Here is an 18,560-nt window from a genome sequence, read left to right as displayed (position 1 = left end):
CTTTTATCTCTATACTTATGATTACTTAAGTTTTCAGTTTGTTATTATCTACAGTATCAAATCACGCACACTTGTACATAAATCTTGTGCAAGAATTGGGATAGAACTTCAGAAGTGAAATTCCAGGTCAGAGTGTATGCATTTAAAAAAAATGTTACCACCAAATGCTTTTCAAGTAAGGCTTAACTGATTTATAGTTCAACCAAGAGTCTTTAATCACTGAGCCTTCTTCCCAGCCCCCAATTCATAATTCATACAGCACATGAGAATGAATATTCATTTCTAGAAATCTTCACTAACTTTTAATAAAAATTTTTTTGAGATGTCTCACCTGGCTGGCCTGGACCTCACTATGTAGACCAGGTTGGCCTCTAATTTTCATCAGTCCTTGTACCTCTGCCTCCTGAGTACTGGGGTCACAATTGTAGGCCACTGTGCTCAGAAACAAAATAAGCCTAAAGGACCAGATGAGCCATGTTACCTAAACAGTGTATGAAATCAGTTAAATGACAGTGATTGTGTAACCGTTCTATAAAATCTATTTTGCAGAACAAGATCTTATATCGAATGTGGGGAGCCCAGTTAAATGACACTTGCTGTAATCTAGGAAAGATCATCCACTGGGATTTTGGTAGTAGATTTGGGGAGAATGGCTAGATTCAGAAGATAGGCTCTCAGAAATATTTTAAATTACTGAGATTATTTGATTTGAAGATGAATAAATTATTTAGCAGTTTATGATTAGCATATGACTTTGTTGACATGTGTAATTTGTAACATTTATGTTGCTTTTCCATTTCTTTGTGAATTTAAGTAGAATGACAATGCATAAAACTTTTGGATGAATATATACTTGAAGTAATCTAAATTCTTCAAAAGTTTAAAATTGGAAGAAATATTCCACATTGGCTATATTTTCATCAGTGTGTCCTAAGATACTTTCTTTTCTTTTTCAAGGTAGGGTCTTACTCTAGCTCAGGCTGACCTGGATTCACTATGTAGCCTCAGGGTGGCCTTGAACTCTTGGTGATCCTCCTACCTCTGCCTCCCGAGTGCTGGGATTAGAGGCATGCACTACCACGCCTGGCTCTAAGATACTTTCTTATATCACTAATCTTTGAGTTAATTTCAGTGTAGATGGTAAAATTAAGGAATGGTCAACAAGTAAGTATTCTTTCCTATAGCTTTAGATTAGTAATTGTGCAAACAGAAAGAATTTACAAATGTTTAACAGAATAATTTATCAAATGAAAATGCTTGTTGCCATGCACATATTCTGAATATCCTAAATAATTTTATTTATTAATTCTTTATTCTTTTAATTGTAGGAACCCAAATATCTTTTACCATCCTTTGAAAAAGACTTACTCTTGGCAGAGCACAGTGATCTTGAAGAAGGTGGACTGGATCTGACGGTCTCATTAAAGCCAGTGAGTTTCTATATATCTGACAAGAAGGAGATGCTTCAGCAGTGCTTCTGCATCATAGGCGAGAAGAAGCTACAGAAGATGCTTCCTGATGTGCTGAAGGTACTTCATCGTGTATGAGTCTGTACCTGACATGGAAGTAGAGCCAGTTTTGTGTCACTCGTTTACTGAATGTAGTGTGTAACAGGATAGTCCAATCTAAAACCAGTTACTTGAAAGGATATAAGGAATGGAATTTGAAGGACCATGGTGCATTAACAGGATAGTCCAATCTAAAACCAGTTATTTGAAAGGATATAAGGGAGGGAATTTGAAGAACCATGAATGGCCTTGTATATTTGAACTTTTTTGTTTTGTTTTCTTTTTCTTTATTTTTTGTGGTTTTTCGAGGTAAGGTCTTGCTTACCTGGTCGGGAGGCAGAGGTAGGTGCTGTGAGTTTGAGGCCACCCTGAGACTATATGGTGTTTTGTTTTTTTCAAGGTAGGATCTCACTATAGTTGTGGCTTATGTGGAGTCACTATTAGTTTCAGGCTGGCCTTGAACTTTCTGTGATCCTCCTACCTGTGCCTCCTGAGTGCTGGGATTAAAGGAGTGCTCCACCCATCTGGCTCCTATTTGAACAGTTATTTTAAGAAAGACTCAGGAAATTTATTGATTTTAAGGAAGTAATTCTGTCCCATCAGGCAATGGTACTCATTAGAATTATAATGACTCTTTTCGGTATGTAAGAAATACTTTACTGCTGTGTAATAAGGCACAATAGTTTGGAATGGCTTACATTTTATCAGGTTTACAAGTGCTTTCACATACTTATTTCTGAAAGATACCTAGGAATACACACACACACACACACACACACACACACACATACATATATATATATATAGTTTTTAAATGTATTTATTTGAGAGTTACAGACAGACAGAGAAAGAGGGAGAGAGAGAGACACAGAGAGAGAATGAATATGGGTGTGCCAGGCCCTTTAGCCACTGCAAATGAATTCCAGATGCATGCGCCACCTTGTGCATCTGGCTTACATGGGTCCTGGGGAATCGATCCTCAAACCAGGGTCCTTAGGCTTCACAGGCAAGTGCTTAACTGCTAAGCCATCTCTCCAGCCTTTTTTTGTTTTTCAAGGTAGGGTCTTGCATAAGCCTGGGTTGACCAGGAATTCACTCTGTAGTGTCAGGCTGGCCTCGAACTCATGACAATTCTCCAACCACACCTGGCTCCAATATATGCTCTTGCAATTTTACAGTTGTAGAAGCACAGCAAAGATCAAGTATCTGAATTTCATGGAGGTAGAACCTTTTAGAAGAAGAGTGTAATGTAAATAGATATTTATTCAGGAGATATGGGAAACTAACTTGCACTTTAGTTTGTCTTTCATAATAGACATGACTTTTTGTGTTCCCATCCAATCTCTTATTTCATCCCATGAAAAGATTTATGTGAATATACTTAAGGCTTTCATTTGTTTGGTTATAAATTTTGCTAATTGGAATTTTTCTTATGATTGCAGTTTTCCAGTTTACATTGGAGCTATAGTACATAAATGCAATGTTTTTAAATGTCATTTCCTTTAGAACTGTTCAGTAGAAGAAATAAAAAAACTATGCCAGGAACAGTTAGAACTCCTGTCTGAAAAAAAAATCTTGAAGATTCTTGAGGGTAAGAATAAATATTTCTACATTCTGCAAATTTTTTAAATGGTATTCAACATAAGTCCTGAAATTTTCTTTCTCCTACTTAAGTATGTCATTAATTTCATTATTAAGGAATTGAATAATATCTTTACTTCTATTTATACCGAGAAATACTAACGTAAATATCAGAATAGAATTTCAAAATTAAAGTTGATAGTTTTTCTAAACCAATGTAAAGATAAGAGCATATGTTTGCACACTGAAATCACTGGCAAAAATACTGTAAAAAAGTCACCAACAAGGCCAAAATTTTTCTTGTTTTTTTTTTTTTTAAATTATTTATTTATTAGAGATAGACAGAGGAGAGAAAGAGAGAGAATGGGCATGCCAGAGCCTCTAGTCACTACAAATGAACTCCAGAAGCATGCGCCATGTGCATCTGGCTTACTTGGGACCTGGAGAATATAACCTGGGTCTTTAGGATTTACAGGCAAGTGCCATAACTGCTAAACCATCTCTCCAGTCCCAAGATTTTTTCTTAAAATTACTAATTTTGTTCTACTTATATTCTTTATAGCTTATATAATTAACCTATAAAGAAAATAATGGAGATTTTTAAATGTTAGTTTATTTTTTATTTTTATTTATTTATTTGAGAGAGAGGTAGGGAAAGAGAGTGAATGGGCATGCCAGGACCTTCAGCTACTGCAAACGAACTCCAGACACATGTGCCCCTTTTTTGTATCTGGTTTATGTGGGTCCTGGGGAATCAAACCTGGATTCTTTGGCTTTGTAGGCAAGGATCCCAACTGCTAAGCCATCTTTCCAGCCCTGGATATTATTTTTGCTCTAATAAAGGCCAAGATGTAATGTAATAATTCTTGTAATTTGTTAGCATTTGTATATCCCTGAAATTTGACAGTTATTTGTGATACATATATTTTTAGACTTTTGAGCTTTCAGTTATTTTTTGTTCTTTTTGAACTTTATGAAAATTTTAGCATTTGTATCACAAAGAAACAAACAAAAAAAATTAGATACTTTTTATTTCCAGAGAGAATAATTTTTTTTAATGTAGGATAGTTTAATGGATTTTGGAACTCTGAAATTAGCTGCATATATAAATATGTAGTCTCTTAGTATTATATACACACGTCTTGTGTATATGTGTATATATGCATATGGGAAGACAATAAAAGGGCAGTAGAAAGTCATTATTATTTAAATATAAGCCACTGGAATATGTTGTCTTTTAACTAAAGTTCTTTAATATGCATCACCATTAAAGGTGACATTTTATGTAATTAAATTATGTTATAAACAATTCAACAGTTTATTTTTGTTTATAAGGTAACAATGGTGTGGACTCAGATATGGAAGAGGAAGCAGATGATGGCTCCAAGATGGGACCTGATGTAGTAAGTCAGTAAGTTAAAGCACTTTCATTTTACCCTTAGACTACATAGTGAATTTCAGGTCAGCCTGGGCTAGAGCAACACTCTATCTTGAAAAACGAAAGCAAACAAATAAACAAAACAAAAAATTCCCCCAAAGCCTTAGTCTTAATTCTTTATGTAGTATACAAATGTATATTGTTTAAGAAAGTACTTTTACTTTTTACTACTTTTATTAAAGGTAGGGGGACTTTGTTTACCTTAGTATTGAACAAAATTTGACGTACAGAATTAAGACAGATTTGTCTTTTCTCAAAGCCATAGAAGACTGCTTAAGAGGCGGTTGCTGGTAGAATTCTATAAATCTTATTGAATTGTATGACAACTTCCTGTTTGCTTCCTGTTTACAGTGTCACACCAGTCCTGCTCATCTGTATAGAGGGACCTGAACTGGTGGGCAGATTCATATAAACATGTTCTCTATGTCAGTAGAGGATGCCATTTAACATATTAGGTGCTTGAAATTTCCATGTCTTCTGTGATCTGCTTTTTTTTTGTTTTCACTCTAACAGAGGCTAGTAATCTAAACTGGCTGGACACTAATGGAAGAGTCACTAGGCATGAATAGGCAAAAAAGAATTGAGGAGTTCAGTAACTTCTGTTGAGCATTGAATTAATACAATATAGGAAAAATACTTTAATCATGCAATAGAAAATCAAGGAAATAGTTATAGCACCAATATAATTTCAGGAGCTAAAATTATTCTGGGTTTCTTTATTCACCAAGCAGACTGATAAATGGATTCATTATGACTGGGAACTGAATTGTCCTAAAAATTAAGTTGAATAAACACATATAGTTTAATACAGAGAAGCCCCAAAGTTGTGTAACTTAAATATAAGTCAAAGAAGTTTGAATTACAGTTTTAGGAGTGTTGCAGTCAGGTTCACATTGCTGGCAGAAATCACCTGACCAAGAGCAGCTTTTGGGAAAAAAAGAATTTATTTATTTATTTATTTACAGACGTGAGGGGAAGCTCCATGATGGCAGGGTAAAACGATGGCATGAACAGAGGGTGGACATCACCTCCTGGCCAACATCAGGTGACAACAGCAACAGGAGAGTGTGCTAAACATTGGCAAGGGGAAACTGGCTATAATACCCATAAGCCCGCCCCCAACAATACACTGCCTCCAGGAGGCGTTACTTCCCAACTCTCCATCAGCTGGGAACCTAGCATTCAGAACACCTAAGTTTTTGGGGGACACTGGAATCAAACCACCACAAGGAGATATTTGAACCCAATGGACACCAGAAAGTCATTCATTCATCCATTCACCCAACCACCCATGTGTTTATCCTTCTATGTTTCTAAGTAAGTTGAAGGATGGATTTCTCAGTAGTGGAACTACCTGGCTAGTACTGGTTCCATCCAGGATGATGAGGCTTAGTGTCCAAAAGGTGTTTGTGATAGCCAGCTGTTGCTGCCAGACTAAAGAGTGTAGCTGCTAAAATGCTGACTCAAAAGGCAAACAGAATGGAGACAGTCCCTCTTCTCTTGCTTCTTAGTCTTCCTGTAGGGCTTTCTCTTTGAAGAATTCATCAGGAAGTGCAATGACAATGAGAGAGAATAATATTTGAAAACTTCTGTTCCTAGCATCACAATGCCTAGTTTAAAAGAGAAGTCTAGTAACATGACTCACATTATTTTGAAATTAGAAAAATAAAAAAACAAAAAGAAGTTGAAGAAAATGAAACTACAAAGGTAAAAGTTAAAACTAAACTGAGAAACATATTTGATTGATACCTGTGAGCTGAAGAGTAATGATCCATGTAGCAGGTATACATAAACATGAAAACTAGAAAACACATGGTTTTCTGTCAAATACAGTTGACCCCCCCCCCCTTCATAGAAATGGAAGTTTGGAGGTTAATGTGGGAGAAATTGGAAAACAGTAAAGATCTGTTGAAAAAAGCACCAAGATGAGATGGACTCATATCTGAGTTACTACTTGCGTGAGTCAATGCTTGTGCTTATAGCTAATAAAATGTCACTAAATGCCAACTGTTATTAATGGATTATATCTGTATTATTCAAAATTATCCAGTCCCTAAAATGAGATGAAAAGATCTTTAATTTACCTTATGATTTCTGCACACATTTATTTATTTATTTATTTATTTGGGAGAGAGAAAGAGGCACAGACAGAGAGATAGGAAGAATGGGCACACCAGGGCCTCCACCTACTTCAAACAAACTCCAGACACATGAGCCACCTTGTGGATCTGGCTTATGTGGGTTCTGGGGAATTGAACCAAGGTCCTTTGGCTTTGTAGACAAGTGCCTTAACTGCTAAGCCATTTCTCCAGCCCTCTGCACAGTTTTAATTCCCCAAATCTTATAAGTAATACCAGAGGGATTATAGGCCATCTTACTTATGAGTATAGGTTTATACATGTAAAAGGTATGAGTATTAGCACATAATACTCGGAAGTATATCAAGTGAGTGATTATGCTGAGGTACATGTATGATTTACTCCAGGAATTTTTACAAGGAGACTTAATTAGAAAATCTATTAGCACAATTTGTATCACTAAATTAAAAGTCAGAAAATACATGATCATATAAGTAAATGTTAACAATGGCCTTTGGTAATATTTAGCTATCATTTTTTATTATATATAATGTGTATAACATGCTACTTGACACACAGTGAAACATTGATTACTACAGCTAAGCAAATTAACCTATTCATATCCCTATTTAGTTGACCTTTTGTGTGTTTGGTAAGAGCACATAAAACCTGGTTTTGCAAATTTCTAGTGTACGGTGTTACTGACTCACTCCTTGGGTGTGCTGTTACATAGTAGGATGGCTATTAGATTCTATTTCAGAAACCTAGAAGAATGGATTCTGAATATTTTTACTATAGAGATCATAAATATTTGAGAAGATATGATTTAAATATATAGTGTCTACATTATGTACACTTAACATAGTACCCTATTAGCATGTATACTTATTATATTTTTGTCTGTCAGTTAAAAATAAATAAGTGGAGCCAGGTTGGTGGTGCACGCCTTTAATCCCAGCACTCGGGAGGCAGAGGTAGGAGGATTGCTGTGAGTTCAAGGCCACCCTGAGACTACATAGTTAATTCCAGGTCAGCCTAGACCAGAGTGAGACCCTGCCTTGAAAAACCAACAAAACAAAACAAAACAAAACAAAACAAAACAAAACAAAACAAAACAAAACAAAACAAAACAAAAGATAAAATAAAATAAAATAAAATAAATAAGTGGAAAAATGGGCTTTGTTCCAGATGATTTTGCCCAACCATAGGTTAATATGAGTGCTTTGAGAATGTCGATGGTAGGCTAGGGTACATGTTCAGTAGGAGTAGGTTGACTGTATTAAATGTGTGTTTTTTAAATTAAAAAATTATTTGTTTATTTGAGAGAGAGCAAATGAGGTGGGGGGAGGGATGGACACATCAGGGCCAAAGCTACTGCAAGTGAACTCCAGATGTATCTGCCACATTGTGCTTCCGGCTTATGTGGGTACTGGGGAATCAAACCTGGGTCTTTAGGTTTTGCAGGCAAGTGTCTTAACCACTAAGCTACCTCTCCAGTCCCTTAAATGTGTTTTTGACTTAACAGTGTTTTTATTTTTATTTATTTATTGATTTTTTTGGTTGTTTTTTCAAGGTAGGGTCTCACTCTAGTCCAGGCTGACCTGGAATTCACTGTGTAGTCTCAGGGTAGCCTTGAATTTACAGTGATCCTCCTATCTCTGCCTCCTGAGTGCTGGGAATAAAGGTGTGCACAACCACACCCGGCTCTATTTATTGATTTTGAGATAGGTCTGTTGTAGTTCATGCTGACCCTGAACTTTCTAGTGAATTCTAGAGAATGACCTTTAACATCTCATCCTCCTGCCTCCATCTCCTGAATGCTGGGATTACAGTCATGTGACACTGTGGCAGGCCAAGCATGTATGATTTAACAGTGGGCTCATTGGGAAGTGACCCCACCATTAAGCTGGAGCATCTCTACTTGGCAAGCCAGGGATAACATTCTGAGTAGTAAACAAAGTTGAGCTTGGGTGGAAGTGAAGGCTGCATTTGTCATGCTTTGAAAAAGGAGGAAGCCGGCATAAGCTAAGGAGTCAGGTGGCCTTTTAAGAACTGGAAAATATAGGGAAATGGATTTTCCCTTTACACCTCTCAAAGGGATACATACACCAGTGTCTCTACCTTGATAGGGTTCTCTAACTTTCAATTTGGATTGAAGACATCCAGAACTATTTGGGAATAAATTTATCTTGTTTTAAGTTACAAAATAATTTGTTATAGAGACAGTAAGAAGTTAATACAGTATAGTTGTTTAGAACCTGGGGAGTAAGCCAAAGTTATTTGTTGCCTAAATGCCATAAAGAGGCTTTGTTTCACCCAAACAACAATAAAACGTTTTTGAAATGGTTTCCAGGCAGTATCATACAGAAATCTTGATTTCTGAATTTTTTTTTTCAAATTTTTTTAACAACTTCCATGATGATAAAAAATATCCCATGGTAATACCCCCCCCCCCCACTTTCCCCTTTGAAACTCCATTCTCCATCATATCCCCTCCCCATTTCAAACAGTCTCTTTTATTTTGATGTCATGATCTTTTTTCCTCCTCTTATGAGGGTCTTCTGTAGGTAGTGTCAGGCATTGTGAGGTCATGGATATCCAGGCCAGTTTGTGTCTGGGGGGAGCACGTTGTAAGGGGTCCTACCCTTCCTTTGGCTCTTACATTCTTTCCGCCATCTCTTCTGCATTAGACCCCTGAGCCTTGGAAGGTGTGATAGGGATATTACAGTACTTCTTTCCAGCACCATGATACCTTCTGAGTCATCCCAAGGTCTGAAAAGAGAAGATAAAGACAGGTGGTCTACATTGAGGAGGCTTTCAGCTTGATTTCTCAGTGACTTTGCAGCCCAAACCTGTGTAGTCTTCAGCAATAGTATCTTACTGTCTATTCCTGGTCGGAAACCAAGCACCTTGACAATGACCTGTAATGTTTTGGGGGCATCAGGGATCTCCTTAGCCAACAGTTTACTGGAAGGTATCCCATCTCTGGCACTGAAATTTTTTGTAGTAACAATCTATGGCTTCTGGGTGCACCATTATCCAAAAAACTACGTTTCCATATGCCTTATTTATAACATAAATTTTGATTAACCCTCCCCCTACCCTTCCTTTACTCATTCTCTTCCCCAAGCTCACTTCGTCATTCCATCCTCAGTAATCTGTTTATCTACTTACGTGTATACAATACCATCTCCTTAAGTCCTTCTCGCCCCCCCTTATATATCCCTTTTCTAGCTTACTGGCCTCTACTACCGATTTTCACTCCAACTCACATACAAGTCTAAACATTTGTAGCTAGGATCCACATGAGAGAGAACATGTGGTGCTTGGCTTTCTGGGCATAGGTTACCTCACTTAATTCTTTCCAGGTTCATTCTTTTCCCTACAAATTTCATTTTTCTTTACCACTGAATATAACTCCATTGTATAAATGTACCACGTCTTCATTATCCACACTTGTCAGTTGAGGGTTGAGTCAGTTGAGTCTAGGCTGGTTCCATTTCCTTCATAGCCCACTTTTTAAATTGGGTTGCTTGATTTCTTATTATTTAGTTTTTTGAGTTCTTTGTATATCCTAGATATTAATCCTCTGTCAGATATATAGCTGGCAAAGATTTTCTCACATTCTGTAGGTTGCCTCTTTGCTGTATTCTCAGCATTCTTTGCTATATAAAAAAAGTTGTTTCAGTTGGGTGTGGTGGCGCACATCTTTAATTTCAGCACTTGGGAGGTAGGGGTAGGAGGATCACCATGAATTTGAAGCCCCCCTGAGACTACATAGTGAATTCCAGGTCAGCCTGGGCTAGAGTGAGACCCTACCTCAAAAGAAAACAATTGTTTCTTGTTTGGCTTTCAAAATAAGTGTTGCTTCCTGTATGTTATTTATAGCCAGGCTAGATACTTGGGAAGATTGAACAAAAAATAACGTAGTGCATAAATGCTGAGGGTTTGATGACTACTTTCCTGAGATGTTTGTTTTTAAGAATTATTGAGCTATTCACTTGTGTTAGTGAGAGACCAGCACATAGAATGTTGTGTGTGTATGGCCATCTTTCAGTTGCTGAGCCCTGAAAGTAAAATGTGGTATGACTCTATTGCTGTTTGTTGGTTTAATGAACTTTTTACTATATATATATTATATATTTAATTATTTAATATTTCATCTAGTTACATAGCTCATTTATAAGCCATTGACTAGGAGCTGTGTTAATTTTCCTATTGAGCTATCTTAATATAACTACTCACTACCTTTTGTTTTTATAAGAGCAAAAACTATGTCAGTGGGTGCTTCTCAGTCATCAAGAGTACTGATTTAATTTCCTCCAATTTAAGAAACATTTCCCTTGACTGTGTTTATATAACTAACTTTTAGAAGGGCAATGTTATTTAGCTAAATGCCAGACTCAGTAAGTTTCAGCAAATCTTGAACTTGGTGGGAATAAAGGAGTCCTCCATAAGCTACTTCTCTTAAAGTATTTGAATACAGTTTACTCCGAGTGCCCCGGAGAGCTGCATTAATGTGCACTATGACTACAATACATACCTAAGTAGGTATTATTTATCAGTGGATGAAAAACTATAGGTCTCAAGTATACCTGAGACATTGAGAAATTGTGATTTCAGTCAGCTGATGTCATAACCTGATTGTATAGGGTTGTTCTGTACTAGTTACTTGTTTAATTGTATTGAATTTAGAATTATTTATTTATTTAGTTTTTTTGAGGCAGGGTTTCACTCTGCTCCAGGGTGGCCTGGAATTCATTAGGTTGTCTAAGGGTGACCTCAAACTCATGGTGATACTCCTACCTCTGCCTCCCAGGTGCTGGGAGTAAAGGTGTGCACCACCACACCCGACCTATTTTCATTTGAGACAGAGGGGAAGAGAGTAAGAAAGAGAAGAATCTTTGTATGTGTGTGCATATTGTGTGTGCTTTGAAGCAGGGTCTCACTCTAGCCCAAGCTGACCTGGAGCTTACTCTACTCTGTCATCCAGGCTGCCCTCAAACTCGTGGTGCTCCTTCTACCTCACTCAGTCTCCCAAGTGCTGGGATTAAAGGCATAAGCTCCCATGCCTGGCTAGTTTGGAAGGTTTTGAATTAGTTTATTTTTAATATATTCTGTAATTTTTATTTGCATTTATAATTTTATGTATTTTAAGTGTGTATGTATGTATGTATGTATGTATGAATGAATGTGTGAGTGTATCACTAGCCAGCTTTCCCCTGGGCTTCTGTGTCTCTGCCTTCTTTGCAGTGGAATTATAGGTACCTGTATTGCCAGCCTGTCATTTACATGACATTGGGGATCCGAATTCCAGTGTACACACTTGCATGGCAAGCACTTTACTGCCTGAGCTATCTTCTCAGCACCAGTTTTTTTAAATTAATAACTTAACTTCCTGAGAAAATGAGGCAACTTTTAGAAATCTCAGACTGGGTCTGGAGAGATGGCTCAGTGTTTAAAGGCATTTGTTGGCAAAACCTGAGGGTCTGGGTTGGATTCCCCAATGTAAAATCCATGCCAGATGAACAAAATAGCACATGCATCAAGTTCATTTGCAATGGCAGGAGGCCCTGCCTTGTTAATACTTGCAAACTCTGTCTTTCTCTCTTTCCCCTTTCTCTGCTTACAAATAAAAATATTATATAAAGGAAGAAGTCTCAACCTGCTGGTTTTATCCAATTGATTATTCATGTTTTATTCTGATACTCCTGTATATCTTGAATTTTCTTATAAGGTAGAAATTACTAATTTTTTATTGATAATTATTAGCTTTCTTTTTAGTTTCTTTTCTTTTTCTTGTTTTTTTCAAGGCAGGGTTTCACTCTAGCCCAGGCTGACCTGGAATTCACTATGTAGTCTCAGGGTGGCCTTGAACTCATGGTGATCCTCCTACCTCTGCCTCCCAAGTGCTGGGATTAAAGGTGTGCCTGGCTTTTTTTGTTTTGTTTTTGAGGCAGGGTTTCCTACTAACCCAAGTGGACCTGGAAATCACTGTGTAGTCTCAGGTAACCTTGAACTCATGGTGATCCTCATACCTCTGCCTCCCAAGTGCTGGGATTAAGGCATGCGCCACCATGCCCGGGTTAATTGTTAGCTTTCGATTACTACTGTAAACATTATAGCCATAGTGACTTAAAAATAATACAAATTTATTTTCTTTTTGTTTAATTTTTTTTGAAGATAGTATCTCAATGTGTAGCTTAGGCTGGTCTGGAAATCATGATCTTCCTAGTGCTAGCTTCTGAGTGTTAGGAGTGCTGGGAGTATAGATGAATATCACCACATCCTGCAAACTTACTCTCTTATAGTTCTTGAGCTCAGGAGTAAAAAAATGGCTTTAAAATGTATGAGGTCAGCCTGGCGTGGTGGCGCAAGCCTTTAATCCCAGCACTAGGGAGGCAGAGGTAGGAGGATCGCCGAGAATTCGAGGCCACCCTGAGAATACATGGTGAATTCCAGATCAACCTGAGCTAGAGTGAGACCCTACCTTAGAAAACCAAAAAAAAAAAAAAAAAAAAAGTATGAGGTAGCACATGCATCTGGATTTCATTTGCAGTGGCTGGAGGCCCTGGCACACCCATTCTCTCTATCTGTTTCTTTCTCTTTCTGAAATAAATAAATAAATAAAATATGGGAATAAATGGCTTTACTGAGCTAGTAATGGTAAGGTACTAGCAGGTCTGATATTTCCTTGACCTTTTTATGTCTACTAGTTGCTAGTTATACTCTTGGCTTGTGGGCCCCTCTTTTTATCTTCAAAGTGACTGGCATATTTTTTAAAATCTTTTTTTTTTATTATGAATATACTTTGTTTGGATACACCACATTTTGGTACACTCATCTCTCCTCCCTGTCCCCATTCCACTGATGGCCCTCATTAACAGGGTTGCTGATATTCACCATGGGGTTGTGGGTTATGAGTTGTAAGGGCAGGAGTCAGTCATTGAGAGGCGGGCAGTGCCTCTGGGTATGCTGTCCCAACTTGCAGCTCTTAAAATCTTTCTGCCCCCTTTTCTGTAAAATTTCCTGAGCTGTAGTGGGTGTGTTTTAGACTACTTCACATGAAAAGCTCTCAGGAACTTCTGGATTTCTGCTTTGGTATGTGTTGAGTTTCCTCAGCATCTGTTTCCTTCATCCTGGTGCTGGTTGTCAGGCTCACTATGGAAGCAGCACTTGCTCATCTCCGCAATTCCTCTGGATTCACTTGGGCCTTGGCTGAAGTGTAAGGGGTGGTTTATCTCTTCAGATCTCCAACAGAAAATGAAGCATTGTTTAAATGGGATAAGCATTGTTAACGTAGGGAAATTTGATGAATGCATCCCCTCTTTTGGTCAAAGATTAGTGGGAGCTTGTCGTTGAAGAGCATAATCTTGATCTTCAGAGGATTCCAACCTGGTTCTGAGTTTTAGCCATGGGTTCCTTTCCACTGAACAGATCTCTTAGCTAATCAGAAAGCCATTGGTTACTCACCGAAGTCATATGTCCCCATTGCACTGGTGTGTACATCATGTCAGGCTGGTTGCTTCTGAGTATCTTTTATGCGTCCTTGCTCATACTGTTGTGGGATACATTCCTGTGGTAGCTCATGTTGTATTCTCTAGCACTAAGCAGGCTAATAACCATTTGGGGACTGGCACTTTGCATATTCTGACTGACTCATCTTGGGTCCCTCTCACAGTGAGTGACTACTGTGATTGAGCTCACCAGGATGATACAAGAAAAGCTTTTCAGTCCACAGTGTCTACCTTAAGCATATCTACAAAGTCCTTTTTCCATATAAACTAACCCTCACAGGTTATGGGAATTAGAAGATGGGCATATGGAGGGGAGTTCCTGTTACTTTAGGACAGTAAGAGAAAAGGAAGTTGCTGTGCACACCTTTAATCCTAGCACTCAGGAGGCCGAAGCAGGAGGAGTTTGAGGTCAGCTTTAGACTACATAGTGAGTTCCAGGTCAGATTGGGCTAGAGTGAGAGCCTACCTCTAAAAAAAAAGAGGGGGGGGGGGAGCAAGGAAGAAAGGAAAGAAAGAAAGGAAGCTGAAGATAATGAAAAGAAAGTGTCCAGAATTATTAGTACCTGCCATATGGTAAGTACTGAAAAAAAGAATCTGTGCATTTGCTTTGAGTTTTTCCTGTGATTCTTTAACAATGGCTTCTAAAATTCCACTTTGCTTACATTGACAAGTTATGGGAATACTCTCTTCCATTCCTTTTGTTATGGAAAGCCTAGAGGAAGCTGTGAAATGACTTGTAATTTTTAGTTATTCTTTTTAAAAAATTTACTTATTAGAGATGGGGTTGGGGGGGAGATATATAGAGAAAATGGGCACACCAGAGCCTTTAGCCACTGCAAATGAAGTCCAGACACATGCACCATCACGTGCATTTGGCTTACGTGGGACCTGGAGAATCGAACCTGGGTCCTTAGGCTTTGCAGGCAAGCACCTTAACCACTAAGCCATCCCTCCAGCCCATAGTTATTGCTATTTTTCCATTTAATGATTTTTCTTTTATGAAAATTATTTATTTAGTCTGTGTGTTGATGTGTATAAGTGTTGGTATGCATGTACCACAGCATGCATGTGGAGTTCAGAGGGTAACTTTCAGATTGGTTCTCATCTGCCACCTCCTCCCATACCCCAGTCCTGGTAAGGTCTTGCTCTAGCCCAGGTTGACCTGGAATTTACTATGTAGTCTCAGGCGGGCCTCATACTCACAGCGATCTTCCTACCTCTGCCTCCTAAGTGCTGGGATTAAAGGTGTATGCTACCATGTCCACCTGGCTACCTTCCAATTTTTTAAAAATATTTTTATTTATTTATTAATTAATTATTAGAGAGAGGATGGAAGCACCAGAGCCTCTACCCATTGCAAATGAACTCCAGACACATGTGACACCAGCTTATGTGGGTACTGGGGAATCAAACCAGGGTCCTTAGGCTTTACAGACATGTGCCTTAACTGCTAAGTCATCTCCCCAGACCCCTTCCACCTTTTTTTGAGGCAGGGTTTCTTATTGCTGTTTAACATTCTGTTTATGGGCTTCTGAGAAATTCTTTTGTCTTTTTGCATCTCATCTTTCCACTGGTGCTCTGGGATTACAGATACTCTCGACAGTTTGACTTTAAAAAAAATTTTTTTTAAAATTTATTTATTTGAGAGCGACAGACACAGAGAGAAAGACAGAGGGAGAGAGAGAGAATGGGCGTGCCAGGGCTTCCAGCCTCTGCAACAAACTCCAGACGCGTGTGCCCCCTTGTGCATCTGGCCAACGTGGGACCTGGGGAACCGAGCCTCGAACCAGGGTCCTTAGGCTTCACAGGCAAGCACTTAACCGCTAAGCCATCTCTCCAGCCCCATCGACAGTTTGACTTTTATGTGGGGGTCTGGGGATCCAAATTCAGGTACCAAGCATTGTGTGGTAAATGCTTTATCTACTGAGCCATCTCTGTAGCCCATTTTTACTTTTTTTCTTTTGGTTTTTCGAGGTAGGGTCTCACTTTAGTCCAGGCTGACATGTCATTCACTATGTAGTCTCAGGGTGGCCTCAAACTCATGGAGATCCTCCTACCTCTGCCTCCCGAGTGCTGGGATTAAAGGCGTGTGTCACCACACCTGGCTACTATTTTTTTTTTTTTTAACAAGACAATTCACTGTTTATACATGCTTTTTAAAATTTTTTTTTAATGTTTTTTTTTTTAGTTTTTTGTTTATTTTTACTTATTTATTTGAGAGCGACAGACAGAGAGAGAGAGAGAGAGAGAATTGGCGCGCCAGGGCCTCCAGCCACTGCAAACGAACTCCAGATGCATGCGCCCCCTTGTGCATGTGGCTAACGTGGTTCCTGGGGAATTGAGCCTCGAACCGGGGTCCTTAGGCTTCATAGGCAAGCGCTTAACCGCTGAGCCATCTCTCCAGCCCTTTTTTTTTTTAATTTAAATTTTTCTTTTTTTGAGGTAGGGTTTCGCTCTAGTCTAGGCTGACCTGGAACTAAATCTAGTTCCAAGCTGTCCTCAAACTCACATCAGTACTCCCACCTCTGCCTTCCAAGTGCTGGGTTTAAAGACTTGCACTACTATACCTAGCTTATGCATTTTTTAAAATGCTGTTTTTAAAATTTTATTTATTTATTTAAAAGAGAGAGCGAGAATGAATGAATGAATGAATGAATGAATGAATGAATGAATATGGGTGTGCCAGGGCCTCCAACCACTGCAAACAACTCTAGATGCATGTGCCACCTTGCACATCTGGCTCATGTGAGTACTTGGGAACCGAACCTGGGTCCTTCGGCTTCATAGGCAAGCATCTTAACTGCTAAACTATCTCTCCAGGCCCATTTTTTTTTAAATTATTTATTTGCAAGCAGAGAGAGATAAAGAGAAGATACACAGAGAGAATGAGACTGGGCATGCCAGGGCCTCTGGCCACTGCAAATGAACTCCAAATACATGTGCCACCTTGTGCATGTTGCTTACTTGGGTACTAGGGAATTGAACCTGAGTCTTTGTGCTTCACAGGCAAGTGTCTTAACTGCTAAAACATCTCTCCAGCCCCTATTTTTTTTTTTTTTATTACAAAGGTGGAGTTGTGATATGATTGTGAAATGTCCTCCATAAGCTTATGTGTTTGGATACTTGGCCCTCATGGCTAAATCTTATTATGGGAGGCGTTGGAACTTTTAGGTAATGGATCTTAGCTAGAGGAAGTGGGTTACCTAGGGGGAGGTAGGTCTTAGAGTCATAGCCTGGTCCTGCTTTGAGCCCAATCTCTTTACTTCCTCATCTATGCCATGTAATATACACTGCTATACACTTCGGCTGCCATAGCTGTGAGCCACTCTTGCTGCCCTGCCTTTCTTACCATGATGGATTTTATCCCTTCAAATCATGAACCAGGAGAAATCCTTCTTTTAGTGCTTTCTTATAAGGTATTGATCACAGCAACGAGGAAAGTAACAAGCACAAAAGGTTCTGCCTGTGTACACTTACATAAATGTATGAGAGGATATTTTTCATAAATGAAATCAGTTTGTTATATTGATAGGATTCTCTGTTAGCTCAGTAGGTGGTTGTGATAGTTTTCTTGTTGATATAACAAGTGAAACTTAAGGGAGGGTATATTTTGGCTTATGGTTTTAGGGAATACAGTCCACCATGGCCATGGAAGGCCATGTAGTAGAGTGGGATATGGTTGGTTGCAGTGTGTTCACAATAAGGAAGCAGAATGAAAATGCTTGTAGTCAGCTTGCTTTCTCTTTTTCATCTTATGCTTACTCACAAAAACTCAAGTTACAAGGAGTAATTTATATACAAGATTAAAAAAAAATCATGGAGCCAAGAAAATTGGAATGTGGTGACTCTCACTCTTTGGATTACATTATTTGGGAAAAGGAAATGACAGTAAAGTGTCTTTCTGTAGGGTGGGTAAATTTTAGTATCTTTCATGGAATGGAATTTATGAAGGAGTCAGTAGAGATACACATTGATTTATTTGCTGTGTGGAAAGGCTCTTTATGAAGAATTGGGGTTGTTTTGCCCTTTGCATAGTTTAAAAGTTATGGTTGGTTACCACATGTTGATTGTTCTGATCCAGATTTAATGCTTTTGAGATATTATCATTAAACAAACAGATTGAGGTGGAATTTAGATGCAATAAAATTTACCTTCTCTCTGTTTCTGTACCCTAAGCTGGCTTGAACTTTTTTTTTCTTTTTCCTTTTGGTTTTTTGAGGTAGGCTCTCACTCTAGCTCAGGCTGACCTGGAATTCACTTTGTAGTCTCAGGGTGGCCTTAAACTCATGGCGATCCACCTACCTCTGCCTCCTGAGTGCTGGGATTAAAGGCGTACACCACCATGCCTGGCTTTTTTTTTTTTTTCTTTTTCTTTTTTGAGGTACGGTCTCACTCTAGTCCAGTCTGATCTGGAATTCACTATGTAGTCTCAGGCTGG

At 38.6% G+C, this 18,560-nt stretch overlaps 1 protein-coding gene across 1 annotated transcript in view; it reads left to right on the top strand.

Annotated features, from left to right (window-relative positions):
* Positions 1-18,560, top strand: part of Caap1 (caspase activity and apoptosis inhibitor 1) — a 61,031-nt gene that overhangs the window by 1,192 nt on the left and 41,279 nt on the right. The window contains exons 2-4 of the mRNA XM_045142126.1: positions 1,329-1,529; positions 3,015-3,099; positions 4,425-4,500. Of these exons, the coding sequence (XP_044998061.1) occupies positions 1,329-1,529; positions 3,015-3,099; positions 4,425-4,500 (362 nt within the window). The remainder of the gene's footprint in view (positions 1-1,328; positions 1,530-3,014; positions 3,100-4,424; positions 4,501-18,560) is intronic.

Source organism: Jaculus jaculus, chromosome 1, assembly GCF_020740685.1.
Source record: "Jaculus jaculus isolate mJacJac1 chromosome 1, mJacJac1.mat.Y.cur, whole genome shotgun sequence".
NCBI classification, from domain to species: Eukaryota; Metazoa; Chordata; class Mammalia; order Rodentia; family Dipodidae; genus Jaculus; species Jaculus jaculus.
Note: the sequence above shows the minus strand (reverse complement) of the source record. Positions and strands in the feature narration are given on the sequence as shown.